At 37.8% G+C, this 17,789-nt stretch overlaps 1 protein-coding gene across 3 annotated transcripts in view; it reads right to left on the bottom strand.

Annotated features, from left to right (window-relative positions):
* LOC140617498 (C-type lectin domain family 9 member A-like) overlaps positions 1 to 17,789 on the bottom strand; it is a 42,702-nt gene that overhangs the window by 15,956 nt on the left and 8,957 nt on the right. The window contains exons 1-4 of one of the 3 annotated variants that reach the window (XM_072799023.1): positions 13,673 to 13,827; positions 8,476 to 8,509; positions 3,708 to 3,804; positions 3,353 to 3,436 (exon numbers count right to left, since the gene is read on the bottom strand). In XM_072799023.1, the coding sequence (XP_072655124.1) occupies positions 3,353 to 3,422 (70 nt within the window). In that variant the 5' untranslated portion in view covers positions 3,423 to 3,436; positions 3,708 to 3,804; positions 8,476 to 8,509; positions 13,673 to 13,827. Of the gene's footprint in view, positions 1 to 3,352; positions 3,437 to 3,707; positions 3,805 to 5,477; positions 8,439 to 8,475; positions 8,510 to 13,672; positions 13,828 to 17,789 lie in introns of those variants that run through there. The other 2 variants (XM_072799022.1, XM_072799021.1) reach the window with 2 other exon arrangements.

Here is a 17,789-nt window from a genome sequence, read left to right as displayed (position 1 = left end):
AAAAATGCTTCTCGTTGAACAAGTCTGAAACTCTCATCCCTACTGAGGATTTCATCTTCTACTGAATCTTTGGTGATTGTGATCTCCTACTATTATATTTCTCCCTTGAGCGCTCAACATTTTCCTTCTCATGGCTCCCATCTCTTGGATATACTCATCTCCAGTAAATTCTCCCACAAAATTTCCTGTCCTCTTTCATATTTTTTATAACAGAACTGTTTTCCTAACTCTTAGATTAGGGATAGCATAAGATTGTTCATAATACTTCATCCATGAAACACTCTCAACATTACTCTCAGAGCTTCTATTTACTTTTTATTTAGCTGATTTGTTAGCCATCCAGAATTTTAGCTAGTACTTTAACCATTACATTTATCTACTTTTTAAAAAAAAGATTTTAGTTATTTATTTGACAGAGAGGGAGAGAGCATAAGGAGGCAGAGCAGCAGACAGAGACAGAGGGAGAAAGAGAAGAAAAATCCGCCTAAGTAGGAAGCCTGATGTGGGACTCCATCCCAGGACCCTGGGCTCATGACCTGGGCTGAAGGCAGATGCTTAACTGACCAAACCACTCAGATACCCCTTCATTTATCTATGTTGATATTTCATTTCATCCCATCTTTGTACCTCTCTCAAACAGTGTAGCTAAAACTCATTACAATCACCCCCTTGATATTATTAACTCTTTATGTATTTTCTGGAATAATACATTTTATTTTGTTTTTAACTATTTAAGTTTATTTTTAAAAGTATGATGATATACAAGAAATTATGTGATTTTGCTCTTTTTTCATTTCATATTATTTTGCTAAGATTTGTCCACATTGCTGTGTGTCATTGTAGTTTGTTTTGACAAACTACATAAAGTCCATTGGTAAATAAATTGCAGAGACTTCATTTGCTCTGCCATTAATGATCATCTGCATAGTTTTGAGATTTTAGATATGGAGAATGGCACCGCTAAATACAGTCCTGAAGTTGTGCATTTCTGTTCCTGTGCAAGTGTATCTGTTGGATATATACTTAGAGTGAGAAAAATTGACTCATGTTCAGCTTTAGGAGATAATAACAAACTGACAAAGTGCTATGTGAGTTTCTAGTTCCTTTACAATGTATGAGATCATGTAGATCCTTATACTTTTAATACTTGATAATTTTTTTGCTTAGCCATAATTTAAAAAAATAATTTTCTGTATTCACTGCCTCTGCTTCCTAATGTTTGAAGTTTTAGCCATTGCAATCAGGCTTTGACCATACCCACCATTCCACTGAATCTACTTTAGAAAATGTGATTAGTGACCTCTCTCTTGCTAAATTTAATAAAAATAGTGTTGGTGATGGTTTTACTTGATTTTCATCTACTATTTGGAACCCATGACTATCTTTGGCCTCCTTTCCATATGATGCCATAATGTTTTGGATTCCCTCCTACTTATTTAACCAAAGCATCACTGTTTTTCACTGTTTACTCATCTTCCACTTTCTTCTAAATACTGGTTTATCCTAAGGATCATCCTCTCACCCTTGTTCTTCTAGCATAATCTACTCTTCCTGGTTCTACAAGGTAGAACATGGTCTAGCTTATGCTTTCTTCTATTTTTTTTTATCAATACATGTTAGACTAATTGATGAAACCACAATCAATTCATATCTTTACTAGGCATCTCTCGTGATTTCCAGACTTTTAAAACTATCTTATATGTGCTGATGGTTTTACCTACTGCCAAAACTCACTCTAGAAGACTCATACCAATCTAATTCTTCCTGGTCATCTCACTGGTATGCCACAAGCTCCTCACTCTTCACAATTATTACCACACACACACACACACACACCAATTCATACCTGATGTTCCTCTTGTTCTTACTATAACATTTAGTGGAATATATTTGCCAAAGTGCATAGCCTGATGTCAAATGGTATCACTGATTTACTTGTATCCCTTCCACAATCAATAACAGGCATATCCTAACAATTCTACATGTTAAAATTTCTCACATATGGTCCCTATGCTTCATTACTTCTTTCATGACACTAATTCATTCTAAATAATCCTGATTCCTGAAATATCCTCCTATCTGATCCCCCTCACCCACTTTCCAGTCTATTCAGATTGACCTTTCCAAAATTCCTATCTGTTCAGGGGACATGAATCATGTTTTTTCTTTGTGAAAATCTTCCAACAGTTTCTTTTGTTTTTAGAACAAATCTAACATTTCTTAAAATGATATTAAAATTATCATAAATTACATACCGAGCAAAACGTATTTCTAGCTACTTCTTTTATTTTCCCAGAAACCTAATTTTTCTAACACATCATTATGTTCTTTTGTTCATGTTGTTTTTGCCGAGATGACTCTTCTCTACCCTGAGCTTCCTGATTAAGTCCTATCTAGTCTAATATAATAGATAATATCAATTACTATATCCTGGAGGAAAGCTTTCTTGACCTCCACATGGAATATCCAATCCTTATGATATCTTCATACCATTGTCCCAGCACTAATAATATATATTTTAAAAACTGCTCATTTAAAAAAAATCTTCCCTTTAAACTGAGTTCATGAGAGCTGATTTTTAAAATTCTTGTATCTTTAGTTCCATACAGAGTTCCTGAGCCAAAATTATGTTGAATGAATGAACCAAGGAATTAATAAACATCAAGGAAAAGATATTAGAAGTATTGTATACATATTTGTAGAAATTGAGATGAAATATATAGAAAGTGATATACAAAACAGACCAACTTGATATTCCTCCATGATTTAAGCAATATTGTATTATGATAGGGAATGTAATAATCAGGGCAACTGGGTGGCTCAGATAGTTAAGTGTCTGCCTTTGTCTAAGGTCATGATCCCAGGGTCCTGGGGATCAAGCCCCACATCAGGCTCCCTGCTCAGTAGGAAATCTGCTTCTCCCTCTGCCTCTCCCCCAGCTTGTGCTCTCTCTCTCTCACTCTCTTTCAAATAAATAAATAAAATAAAATCTTTTTTAAAAAGGGTGTAGTATTCAAATAAAAATTTTTCCAATTCTCTGATTATATGGAAAACCTCGTTCTATATAAAATATAAGGTTGAATATATATATGTAAGCCTCACTGTACATTTCAGCCAAATTTTGTGCCATTACAACTATTATATACCCTAATTTGTGTAGCATAAAAAATAAGTGTTAGCAAAATAATAAAAATCATCATCATCAATATTATCATTGATACCATCATGATTATTAACATTTCTATAGGACTTTGTGATTTACAAAGGCTCTGAAGAAATTCAGTTTTTATAACATCTCATTTATCATTTTGGCTCATTTTTCTTATAAGAACTGTGTATGCCCAATACTCACACATAGATCCTAAGACTGTGATTGCCAGCAGGAGGAAAAAACATATAACTCCTAGGATTAATGCAACCATATGCCATGGAAATTCTGTACAAATCAGAAAGCAAAATATAGAGTAAATATTGAGCATAGCAAAACCCCTGGAATTAGAACGAAATGGAAATTCATTCTAGAATTTAAAATGAATGTCACTATTCACTGTGATAATAAATCTTACCTTTAATATATCCATTGATATATAAAGAGCCAGACATAAAATATCAAATACATATAGACATGATTATCATGATTTCACTTTTTCTTATCTGACTTCATAATGTTTTCAGAAAACAAGAAAACAACCTGAAAAAACCTTTACCTCTCCTTTTACCCACTGGATGTCTTTTGTCCTGTTTCCTTGAATAGGGTAATTTCAGCTTTGCATATACCAGTCTGTCTTCACTCACTTTTGAAGTCTGCAGGCAAAGAACACAGTTCAAATCCTATGCAATGTTCATAAGGCATAAAAATATTCATCATAAAGTATCAAGGACAGCTAAATAAATGCTAAGCATGATAAACATGATAATCTAAAATAGCAAATTTAAGTAAATATCTCGGAATATTAGGAAGAAAATTGTTTTCAACTTCTCTTTGTAATGCCTTACAACAATGATCCTACACTATTAAATAAAGGTCCATTACTGTTTATGGACATGATATGCTAACTTTCACTGTTTTTTAAAATAATTGAATTCATTGCCAAAATTTTAAAATGTATATTATATTCCAAACTCATCTAAAAATCTAGATTTATACCATCTTTTGAAAAATTATGTTTGATCACTTAGTGTCTGTTTTATGCTCAAAAGGGCAGTATTTTGACAACAAAAAGAGTCACTCCCTCTTTAGTAATACACACGCAAATTTGACAAACACCGTACCCACCACATTGTTGTCAGACCCCATTCATTCATTCACATGAACTTCATAGTCACTGGGTCATGACTCCATTTCAGAGTGTGAGAAAAATGTGGAAATCATGGGGTTCAAGGAAAGGGAGTTTAGGAAGTAATATTAAATGAGGGAGGAATGACTTGTCATTCTAACAACAATGCTGTGCAGTGGTGATCTCTTTTCTATTTGTAGATGGAAGAAAACAGTCTCCAAAACAAGTAATATATATAAATATATATTTAGTTAAAGTATGTATATTATATATATAGCTTATATATGTTTATCCAAATAATGATCCTTCACTTACACTTAACTTATATAAACAATACTTTCCAAAAAATACTTAATAAATTCTCTCCACTAAAATATAAATATGTAGCGATTAAAGAAGAGAAAGCATTTTTCCCAAAAGAAATTTTTGTTAAGTGTAGAAAGACTATATAACTGTTCTTCCTAAATAGATTTGATTCTTGAGTTTTAAAAATATCTAATATTTCATCATTTAATTGCTTTATAACTTCACGAAACTTGATTTGAACCATCACCTAATACATATCTAATATGTAAAGACACTGCCATTTGTTTTTAATAAATATTCTCTCTGCCAAAGTGCCAAATCATAAGGTAAATTTTGTCTCGAGGTCATGTTTTCCTAGGTAGCCAGTTTCTGTTTAGTTGTATTTTAACTGCATATCTGTATAACAAACTAACAAGAAAAGAAATTTGCAAATATAAAACTAGATTTACTTTGATAGAAAATAATCTTATTCTCAAGGCATCAAACTTTTGTATTACATTTAACTGAAAGATAAGAGAATTTAGCCTTTGGATAATTAATTGCTAACTGGTTAGGTAGCACCCATAGAGATAAGGTGGAAAAAAACACAGACTTATGTTGTCTAAAAAAGAATTAAGTATCCCTTAAAATATTTAAAGATTAAAGAAATCATATTCTGCATAGGAAATATTTTGACCCACTCCCATTCTGATCCATTCCTGTCTTCACTTGTAGAATAAAGTTAGCATTTGGTATGAATTAACACAGATCCCAAAGTCAGTTATTTTCTGCAACATTCCTACCCCACCCCCAACTTTGTATATAGCTTTCCTGTAGCAAATTCTACTTTATCCCTCTTTGCTCCTCAATGGAACAGCACAGGCATGGGTCACACAAGCTCCCTGGCTGCAATACCTGCATCTGTGCCTTGGGATTTCACCAGCTGGAGAAATAGCTTGGTCAGGAATACCGCTACAATGTCCTGGTTCTGCAGACCTTTCACCTCTGCTTTGACTCTAGGACGTACTTGCTGATATGTTTGACTCTCAGAGAGATCATGTCAGAAGAAAGATAGACAATGATCATGTGACATTAGATATCCCACACACAGCTTCCACTGGTGTCAGTATCTCATTAAGTCCTGCACTCTACTGTGTAGACAAGAGTCATTGAGAACTCAAATGCTAAATTTTATACACATTTCTGAAACATTTCTGGCTTTAGCCCAGTTACCTTGAGATTCAGTTACCTTGAATCTTGAAAAAAAAAATCCTTCTCAAAATCTCATGAGATTAGGAAATACTTAACAATAAAACTGAAAAATTATAAAAATAAAAAGGGTAATATGCATATTCTACCTAATGTGATTCATGATTTCTTTTTATGGAGTGACAGTTAGATAGCAACTGCTACATATATACAGTAAAAATAAGAGAATGTCAACATGTGTACACATTTTAGCCTCTATTTTTAACAAACATCCTAAGAATATCCAGATTGTTTAATATATCACATTAAATCTAAATACATAAAAGTTGAGATAATTTGAAGAAAACCACATTTCTACTTATTTCCTGTGTTCTCTTCAAATTGCCTGAAGAAAGTAACTCTTTAAATAATAAAATTAAGACAGAAACAGAGACACAATTAAAATTTGGAATAGGTTTCCCTATAGCCCTTTTAAAGCTTCAAAATCAAAGTAATCTGTTCTGTTAGTTCTATCAGAGCATGTTTTAAAATGTTTAATTCAGTGAGCAGCTCTAAAGCCCTATGTAACCCTAGAAGTCAGTGTCAGACTGGAACAAAAGCAGTTTTGCTTTGTTTTTCACATCTACCACATTGATCTGTGATCCTCAAGGGCCCAGTGCTCTACTGCTTTAAAATACTTCTTAGAAATACATAGTAATAAGAACTGAAATTCAACTCTATGTCAGCGACACCAGGCGAAGTCTTTTCAAAACACTCTTTCGTGGTTTGAGCTGCCTTTTCCATCACTCCCAAAGCACAATTATCTTATCCTCTTCTAAATAATGGCAGTAGCACATTGAGAGTCTCTAGCTTTTTCTCTTGTACGTTTGCCTTTGGATCACACTTTTTCTTTGCTAAGATCTAACTAACTGTTTCAGGAAGTAGGTTTCTGACATAAAGAGAGAAAGCATTCTGCAAATTCTGCATGCAGCAGGGCTTTCTCTCAAGGTTAAACATGGTCTTTAGCCATGCCTATGAACTATGATGTTCCAGGCTCCTGAGTGGAATTACTCTGCATGGCAGCTGCACATCGCTCTCTATGCCTTATGTCAAATTCCCCAATACCAAAATATATCATTTAACAGAAATATATTTGATAATTCTTTTTTTTTTTTTTGCTACTAAATACTATATATCTTTCTGGTAAAGGATGACTAAACCAGAAAACTGACTGTGAGCATGTGTTTTAGAGGATAAATAGTATGGACTTGTAAACTCTCAGGGCAGCACTGTCTTCTGGGATGTGGAGCATTAACACCTGACTGTAGTTCATACTTGTCTGCTTCTGAAGCAGCAGCTGAGTGAAGTGACTGACTTTGGAAGTCCCCTCCTCTCCAGCAGCATTCAAAATACCTACCATGCAAATGAGTTAGCTGGGAGATTGAACTTTAGGATCAGAATCTTTTAGGAGGTATTGAATAACATTTGTATAGCTTAGAAACCAAGTGGAAAATTGACTCTCAGGGTTAGCATACATTTACAGGAATATATTGCCTCTGATCTTTTTAAAAGTTGCCTAGATTGTGTTTATCATTTTTAATGTTAACAGGTCAATCAATACGTATATATCCTTAAGAACTTGGGGCAGAGCATCAATGAAAAATACTTATTAGTGATTTTAGTTGTTAGGGCATTTTTAATAAGATGCCAGGTTTATCATAACTAAAATAGATGTAACAGGTTGTAGAAAACCTATGAAATATATAGCTTTAAATATTTCATCAATAATATTTAGAGCAAGTAAAAACAATAATACTTTGGGCATATGACTCTTGTTTTTAGGATTGATTTTTAATTTTCTAACTATTTTGAGAAATGAGGCTATTACTAATTAGTTAGTTATAGAGACATTATATGCAAAAATCTTTCTGTCTTTAAATCACCCACACACTTTTATAACCAATGTCAGTGTATTTTTAGTGTTTCTTAAAATGTTTCCTATACTTCTTTTCTACTTCAACTTTTATTTATCATATAAGGTTTCAATAAAATATCAGTTGTATTCACTATTTTTACATTCACCAAGCCTAGCCTGTGTCAAAGAAAAATAAACACTATAATGATATTGAATGAAAAGATTTAAAGTAGTAGAAACCACAGTTTAACCTGAAGATGAAATAATAAGTAAACAAACCAAGGAGAGAGACAGAAGTGTTCGTGATAACATAGGTAAACAGAATAGAGCAGAATGACAGCTGACCCAACTAAACTAATGTGAAGTTTATAATAAAGCAACTAAAGTGTATAAAATTTTGAATATTCCAAAAGCAAAGGTCAAAAAGAAAATTGGTTTTATTTTTAATTTTTTATATTATGCTTTTCTTATATATTATTTTCACTTATTTTTATAATAAAATTGATAAAAGTTAAGTGAGTGTGAAGAAATCAGGAGTCCAAAATTCTTGGTTACATTACACGGCAAGGAACAGGGACAAGTGATTTACTTTGAAAACTAATAAAAGCTTGTGTAAACAGAAGTGAAAATTATAAAAGGAGACAGTTTACTTTACATTTTCATGTGTAATTTTTGATCAATAACATAAATTGGTACATTAAATCTCAAATTATTTGGGAGCATTTCTGTTACACTTTTGCCTTTAGTAGCTAAAGACTTAAGCTCTGATTTGCCTTCTCCTATCACCATAACTATTGGTATTTTTCTTACCTTAGTTTCAAGAATAATCTTTATTTCAGTAAAGCTGTCAGCAGAAACAGAGTATCATTTTAAAAAGTGCTGTTTCCTCTCATACTTTTGATTTTTGCAATTTCCCCATCATATATCCTATCTTGAAAAATTATGAATAATAGTTATGTTTTTGCAGGAAATGTCAAAGTAGACTTGCCTGTTTTCTAGTAACCTATGTTTAATGTTAGTTTGGAAGAGGAAGCAATGTAAAACAGACCTTTCTAAATTTTCAAATTACCTAAAAATATGAAAGGTACTGACTTCATTATCAGTTGAGATTTAAATCAGAAGATAGCCAGAGGGAGCTAAGATGGTGGCATGATAGGAAGACTCTAGGTTCATTTCATCTGTCAAAAACACCTAGATAACTATCAAATCATTCTAAATACCCAAGAAATTGATCTGACTGACAGAACAAACTCCACAACTAGAGAGAGAGAGGAATCCACATTGAGGTAGGTAGGAAATGAAGAAACATGGTTTGAGGAAGAAACGGATCATAGGAGCTGCAGAGGGGAGAGAGCCCTGGTCATGGAGAAATGTGAAAGGGAGATGCTCAGAGAGGAAAGTACAAGGAGAACACTTATCCAAAGCATGAGTATATTTCCCCAATGTCATTGACAGGAAAAATGTGAGGGGCTGATTTTCATGCGTTTTTGCAAAAAAGTAGGACCTGAAGACTAGAGTTTTAGCAGACAATGGCTTGGCTAGAGCACCTTGGATAAAGCACCTTGGATAGAGCACCAAGGGCACTCCCTGCTCCTGGGGAAGCAGGAAAGCAACCCCTGGGCAGATGGTTTGATCTGAGGATCTCCTAAGGCACACAGAGAGAGACTATTCACTCTTCTTGGAGCATATCTGAAAGAGGTGACATTTGCAGAGTTACCCTTACTGGGACAAAAGAGGTGATGGGCATCATTTTGCCACTCTGCCCCTCACCATAGGCACAAAGTCACCCATGGAGGATGGCAAACCCAGACACTACCTGCCTAGCCAGTGCACTCTGGCACAACTGGCCTTCTCAGTCAAACCTCCCTCAATCCCAGCACTCTGAGACTCTCCCCAAGAAGACCAGCATGCTCCTGCCCAGGTCCCTAAAGCCAAGAATTTTAAAAGTCAGCAGTCTCAGCTAGTATAAAGCCGAGAGGGCTCACTGCTCTTGGAGAGAAGGCAGACAAACAATCTGGGGTAGACAGTATGAATACTGCAATCTGAAAAATGCCTGGGATGCACAGGGAGAGATTATTCATTTTGCTTGGAGTACTTCCCTGACACCAGCAAGCATGGAAACCCCTCTTTGGGGACAAAGGAGTTGGTGGCCATTTCCTACCCCTCCCCTCAGCATAAGCACAGAACCACCTGCAATAAATAACAGAGCACTGGCACAGGCCACCTAACCTCCCTACACCAATTCACACACCCTTGTGCTCTGGCAGTATGGCCCTTCTCAGCTGTGTTTGTTTCAGTCCCAGTGCAGTGGGCCTCTTCCCCAGAAGACCAGTAGAGACACCTGCCCACATCATGTCTCCCAACCAAAGAATTCTACACAGCTTCAGTTCTAGTGAAAATAGCATCAGGTCTCATTTAACAAGCAGACCAGAGCATACTTGGTGTGGCCAAGAACCAAACACTGCCCAGAGCCAGCAAGATGAGCCTTTAGAGATGCCTGGCCCGAAGGATAGAAGAGCCAGAACAGACCAGTAGAGTGCACATAGCACACACCAAAGACAATTCCCGCAGTGCCAGGCCCTAGACATTATATGACCTCCTCTTTATAAAGCTGGTACTCTCAGGGGCAGAAATCATAACAGGCTTTTCTAACACAGAGAAGAAGACAGAGACTTAGAGAAAATCCCAACATGGTAGAATTTGTCCCAAGGGAAACAACAAGGAAAGGTCGTGGCCAGAGATGTAATAAAAAAACACACATAGTAATATGCCTGATTAAAAATATGCCTGATTAATAAAAAAAATTTTTATTAAAAATAAAAAACACACATAGTAATATGCCTGATGGAGAATTTAAAGCCACAATCATAAAGATACTCACTGGACTTGAGGAAAAAATGGAAGACCTCAAGGAGTCCCTTATTGAAGAGATAAAAGGTTAAAAAATGATCCTTCAGAAATGAAAAATGCAATAATTGAGATTTGAAACATACAAGATGCAATGAACACAAGGGTAGGAGAACCGAAGGAATGGATAAGGGGTATAAAAAATAAAATAATGGAAATTAATGAAACTGAAAAAAAGAATAATTATGGAACATGAGAATGGATGTAGTAAACTCTATGACTCCATCAAACATAATAACTAATATGGGATTCTCAGTAGAAGAAGAGAGAGAAAAGGGGCAGAAATTTTATTTGAGGAAATAATAGCTGAAAAGTTCCCTAATCTGGAGAGGAAACAGACATCTAGATCCAGGAGGTACAGAGAACTTCCATCAAAATCAACAAAAGCACGCTAATACCAAGACATATTATAATTAAATATGCAAAATATAGCAATAAAAAAAATCCTGAAAACAGCAAGACAAAAGAAGTCCCTTACTTACAAGGGAAGAACCATAACACTAGCTGCAGATGATGTCTCAATAGAAATTTGGCAAGCCAGAGGGAGTGGCATGATATATTCAAGGGGCTTAATGGGAACAATCTGCATCCAAGAATACTCTATCAGCAGGGCTGTCATTCAGAATAGAAGGAGAGGTAGAGTTTCTTAGATAAGCAAAAGCTAAAGAAGCTTGTGACCACTAAACCAGCCCTGCAAGAAATATTAAAGGAGACTGTTTGAGTGGAAAGGAAAGACCAAAAGCAACAAAGGCAAGAAAGCGACAGAGAAAAACTCAAGAAACAATGACAAAACAAGTAATAAAATGCCACTAAATACATATCTATCAATAATTCTCTAAGTGTAAATGGAATAAGTGCTCCAATCAGAAGCCATAGGGCATTAGAATGGCTAAAAAAAAACCAAAATCCATCTATGTGCTGTCTACAAGAGACTCATTTTAGACCTAAGGACACCTGCTGATTGAAAGTGAGGCCACAGAGAAATATCTATCATGCAAAGAGATGTTCAAATAAAGCCAGAGTAGCAATACTTATATAAGACAATCTAGATTTAACCCAAAGATTGTAACAAGAGATGGGGAAGGGCATAATATCATACTAAAAGGGACTATTAATCAAGAAGATCTTGGGGCACCTGGGTAGCTCAGTCAGTTAAGCATCTGACTTCAGCTCAGTTGGTGATTTTAGGGTCCTGAGATTGAGCTCCGTGAGGGCTTCCCATTAAGTAGGGAGTTTGTCCTTCGCCCTCTGCCCCCCTTCCACTCATTCTTGCTCTCTCTCTCTCTCAAGTAAAATATTTTAAAAAAGGCTTATCAATTGTAAATATCTATGCTCCCAAAGGGAGCACCCAAATATATAAAACAATTAATAACAAACATAAAGGAACTCACTAATAAAAATTCAATAATAGAGGAGGAGGGGCAGGATGGCAGAAGAGTAGGGTCTCCAAATCACCTGTCTCCACCAAATTACCTAGAAAACCTTCAAATTATCCTGAAAATCTATGAATTCGGCCTGAGAATTAAAGAGAGAACACCTGGAATGCTACAGTGAGAAGAGTTCACGCTTCTATCAAGGTAGGAAGATGGGAAAAAAGAAATAAAGAAACAAAAGGCCTCCAAGGGGGAGGGGCCCCGCGAGGAGCCGGGCTGAGGCCAGGGCGAGTGTCCCCAGGACAGGAGAGCCCCGTCCTGGAGACGCAGGAGCTGCACCGACCTTCCCGGGGGAAAGGGGCTCGCAGGGAGGTGGAGCAGGACCCAGGAGGGCGGGGATGCCCTCGGGCTCCCGGGGACACTAACAGACACCTGCTCCCCGGGAGAGTGCGCCGAGCTCCCTAAGGGCTGCAGCGCGCACGGCGGGACCCGGAGCAGCTCGGGGGGCTCGGGGGCGGCTCCGCGGAGGGGGCTGCGGGGCGGGAGCAGCTCGGGGGGGCTCGGGGGCGGGAGCAGCTCGGGGGGCTCGGGGGCGGCTCCGCGGAGGGGGCTGCGGGGCGGGAGCAGCTCGGGGACTCGGGCGGCGGATCCGCAGAGGGGGCTGCGGCCGGGAGCGCGAATCCAACAGCGCAGGCCCCGGAGCACAGGGCGCCGGGACACAACACAGGATCCGGCCTCCCCCCGGGACAAGCAGAGGCCGGGAGGGCCCAGGACAGCAAGGACGCTCCTGCCCCGAGCTGAGCAGATCAGCGGCCCCGCCCGGAGCCTCCAGGCCCTGCAGACGGAGAGCTCCGGAGCTACTGCAGGAGCTGACTCCATGGTTCCAGAGCTGGCCCCGCCACTGGGGCTGTTGCTCCTGGGGCCACCGGGTAAACAACCCCCACTGAGCCTTGCACCAGGCAGGGGCACAGCAGCTCCCCCAAGTGCTCACAACTGAGAATCAGCACAACAGGCCCCTCCCCCAGAACACCAGCTAGACGGACAAGTTCCAGGGGAAGTCAAGGGACTTAAAGTACACAGAATCAGAAGATACTCCCCCGTGGTTCTTTTTTCTTTTTTTTTTTTTTGTTGTTGTTGTTTTGTTTTGTTTTGTTTTGCTTTTTTGTTTCCTTCCCCCACCCCTTTTTGTCCTTTCTTTCTTTTTCTTCTTTTTTTTATTTTTTTTCTTCCTTTTCTTTCCTCTTTCTCTTTTCTTTCCTTCTTTATCTCCTCTCTTTTTCCCCTTTTCCCAATACAACTTGCTTTTGGCCACTCTGCACTGAGCAAAATGACTAGAAGGAAAACCTCACCTCAAAAGAAAGAATCAGGAACAGTCCTCTCTCCCACAGAGTTACAAAATCTGGATTACAATTCAATGTCAGAAAGCCAATTCTGAAGCACTATTATACAGCTACTGGTGGCTCTAGAAAAAAGCATAAAGGACTCAAGAGACTTCATGACTGCAGAATTTAGAGCTAATCATGCAGAAATTAAAAATCAATTGAATGAGATGCAAGCCAAACTAGAAGTCCTAACGATGAGGGTTAACGAGGTGGAAGAACGAGTGAGTGACATAGAAGACAAGTTGATAGCAAAGAGGGAAACTGATGAAAAAAGAGACAAACAATTAAAAGACCATGAAGATAGATTAAGGGAAATAAACGACAGCCGGAGGAAGAAAAACCTACGTTTAATTGGTGTTCCCGAGGCACCGAAAGGGACAGAGGGCCAGAATATGTATTTGAACAAATTCTAGCTGAAAACTTTCCTAATCTGGGAAGGGAAACAGACATTCAGATCTAGGAAATAGAGAGATTCCCCTCCCTAAAATCAATAAAAACCGTTCAACATCTCGACATCTAATAGTGAAGCTTCCAAATTCCAAAGATAAAGAGAAGATCCTTAAAGCAGCAGGAGACAAGAAATCCCTGACTTTTATGGGGAGGAGTATTAGGGTAACAGCAGACCTCTCCACAGAGACCTGGCAGGGCAGAAAGGGCTGGCAGGATATATTCAGGGTCCTAAATGAGAAGAACATGCAACCAAGAATACTATATCCAGCAAGGCTCTCATTCAAAATGGAAGAAGAGATAAAGAGCTTCCAAGACAGGCAGCAACTGAAAGAATATGTGACCTCCAAAACAGCTCTGCAAGAAATTTTAAGGGGGACTCTTAAAATTCCCATTTAAGAAGAAGTTCAGAGAAACAATCCACAAAAACAAGGACTGAATAGATATCATGATGACACTAAACTCATATCTCTCAATAGTAACTCTGAACGTGAACGGACTTAATGACCCCATCAAAAGGCGCAGGGTGTCAGACTGGATAAAAAAAGCAGGACCCATCTATTTGCTGTCTACAAGAGACTCATTTTAGATAGAAGGACACCTACAGCCTGAAAATAAAAGGTTGGAGAACCATTTACCATTCAAATGGTCCTCAAAAGAAAGCAGGGGTAGCCATCCTTATATCAGATAAACTAAAATTTATCCCAAAGACTGTAGTGAGAGATGAAGAGGGACACTATATCATAATTAAAGGATCTATCCAATAAGAGGACTTAACAATCCTCAATATATATGCCCCGAATGTGGGAGCTGCCAAATATATAATTCAATTATTAACCAAAGTGAAGAAATACTTAGATAACAATACACTTATACTTGGTGACTTCAATCTAGCTCTTTCTATACTCGATAGGTCTTCTAAGCACAACATCTCCAAAGAAACGAGGGCTTTAAATGATACACTGGACCAGATGGATTTCACAGATATCTACAGAACTTTACATCCAAACTCAACTGAATACACATTCTTCTCAAGTGCACATGGAACTTTCTCCAGATAGACCACATACTGGGTCACAAATCGGGTCTGAACCGATACCCAAAGATTGGGATCGTCCCCTGCATATTCTCAGACCATAATGCCTTGAAATTAGAACTAAATCACATCAAGAAGTTTGGAAGGACCTCAAACACGTGGAAGTTAAGGACCATCCTGCTAAAAGATGAAAGGGTCAACCAGGAAATTAAGGAAGAATTAAAAAGATTCATGGAATTCTCATTCATTAATGAGAATGAAGATACAACCATTCAAAATCTTTGGGATGCAGCAAAAGCAGTCCTAAGGGGGAAATACATCGCAATACAAGCATCCATTCAAAAACTGGAAAGAACTCAAATACAAAAGCTAACCTTACACATAAAGGAACTAGAGAAAAAAACAGCAAATAGATACTACACCCAGGAGAAGAAGAGAGTTAATAAAGATTCGAACAGAACTCAACGAAATCGAGACCAGAGGAACTGTGGAACAGATCAACAGAACCAGGAGTTGGTTCTTTGACAGAATTAATAAGATAGATAAACCATTAGCCAGCCTTATTAAAAAGAAGAGAGAGAAGACTCAAATTAATAAAATCATGAATGAGAAAGGAGAGATCACTACCAACACCAAGGAAATACAAATGATTTTAAAAACATATTATGAACAGCTATACGCCAATAAATTAGGCAATCTAGAAGAAATGGACGCATTCCTGGAAAGCCACAAACTACCAAAACTGGAACAAGAAGAAATAGAAAACCTGAACAGGCCAATAACCAGGAAGGAAATTGAAGCAGTCATCAAAAACCTCCCAAGACACAAAAGTCCAGGGCCAGATGACTTCCCAGGGGAATTCTATCAAACGTTTAAAGAAGAAACCATACCTATTCTACTAAAACTGTTTGGAAAGATAGAAAGAGTTGGAGTACTTCCAAACTCGTTCTATGAGGCCATCATCACCTTAATTCCAAAATGAGACAAAGACCCCACCAAAAAGGAGAATTATAGACCAATATCCCTGATGAACATGGATGCAAAAATTCTCAACAAGATACTGGCCAATAGGATCCAACAGTACATTAAGAAAATTATTCACCATGACCAAGTAGGATTTATTCCCGGGACACAAGGCTGGTTCAACACTCGTAAAACAATCAATGTGATTCATCATATCAGCAAGAGAAAAACCAAGAACCATATGATCCTCTCATTAGATGCAGAGAAAGCATTTGACAAAATACAGCATCCATTTCTGATCAAAACTCTTCAGAGTGTAGGGAAGAGGGAACATTCCTCAACATCTTAAAAGCCATCTATGAAAAGCCCACAGCGAATTTCATTCTCAATGGGGAAGCACTGGGAGCCTTTCCCCTAAGATCAGGAACAAGACAGGGATGTCCACTCTCACCACTGCTGTTCAACATAGTACTGGAAGTCCTAGCCTCAGCAATCAGACAACAAAAAGACATTAAAGGCATTCAAATTGGCAAAGAAGAAGTCAAACTCTCCCTCTTCACCGATGACACGATACTCTACTTAGAAAACCCAAAAGCCTCCATCCCAAGATTGCTAGAACTCATACAGCAATTTGGTAGCATGGCAAAATACAAAATCAATGCCCAGAAATCAGTGGCATTTCTATACACTAATAATGAGACTGAAGAAAGAGAAATTAAGGAGTCAATCCCATTTACAATTGCACCCAAAAGCATAAGATACCTAGGAATAAACCTCACCAAAGAGGTAAAGGATCTATACCCTAAAAACTAGAGAACACTTCTGAAAGAAATTGAGGAAGACACAAAGAGATGGAAAAATATTCCATGCTCATGGATTGGCAATTAATATCGTGAAAATGTCAATGTTACCCAGGGCAATTTACACGTTTAATGCAATCCCTATCAAAATACCATGGACTTTCTTCAGAGAGTTAGAACAAATTATTTTAAGATTTGTGTGGAATCAGAAAAGACCCCAAATAGCCAGGAGAATTTTAAAAAAGAGAACCATATCTGGGGGCATCACAATGCCAGATTTCAGGTTGTACTACAAAGCTGTGGTCATCAAGACAGTGTGGTACTGGCACAAAAACAGACACATAGATCAATGGAACAGAATAGAGAACCAGAAGTGGCTGGCCCCTCGACTTTATGGTCAACTAATATTTGATAAAGGAGGAAAGACTATCCACTGGAAGAAAGACAGTCTCTTCAATAAATGGTGCTGGGAAAATTGGACATCCACATGCAGAAGAATGAAACTAGACCACTCTCTTTCACCATACACAAAGATAAACTCAAAATGGATGAAAGATCTAAATGTGAGACAAGATTCCATCAAAATCCTAGAGGAGAACACAGGCAACACCCTTTTTGAACTCGGCCATAGTAACTTCTTGCAAGAAACATCCATGAAAGCAAGAGAAACAAAAGCAAAAATGAACTATTGGGACTTCATCAAGATACGAAGCTTTTGCAGCTTCGTATACAGGATACAGTCAACAAAACTAAAAGACAACCTACAGAATGGGAGAAGATATTTGCAAATGACCTATCAGATAATGGGCTAGTTTCCAAGATCTATAAAGAACTTATTAAACTCAACACCAAAGAAACAAACAATCCAATCATGAACAGAAATCTCACAGAGGAAGACATAGACACGGACAACAAGCACATGAGAAAATGCTCTGCATCACTTGCCATCAGGGAAATACAAATCAAAACCATGATGAAACTACCTCACACCAGTGAGAATGGGGGAAATTAACAAGGTAGGAAACCACAAATGTTGGAGAGGATGTGGAGAAAGGGGAACCCTCTTACACTGTTGGTGAGAATGTGAACTGGTGCAGCCACTCTGGAAAACTGTGTGGAGGTTCCTCAAAGAGTTAAAAATAGATCTGCCCTACGACTCAGCAATTACACTGCTGGGGATTTACCCCAAAGATACAGATGCAATGAAACGCCGGGA

The sequence above is a fragment of the Canis lupus genome, chromosome 25 (genome assembly GCF_048164855.1).
Source record: "Canis lupus baileyi chromosome 25, mCanLup2.hap1, whole genome shotgun sequence".
NCBI classification, from domain to species: Eukaryota; Metazoa; Chordata; class Mammalia; order Carnivora; family Canidae; genus Canis; species Canis lupus.
The sequence above is the reverse complement of the archived record's forward strand: the minus strand, read 5'-3'. Positions and strand labels throughout refer to the sequence as shown.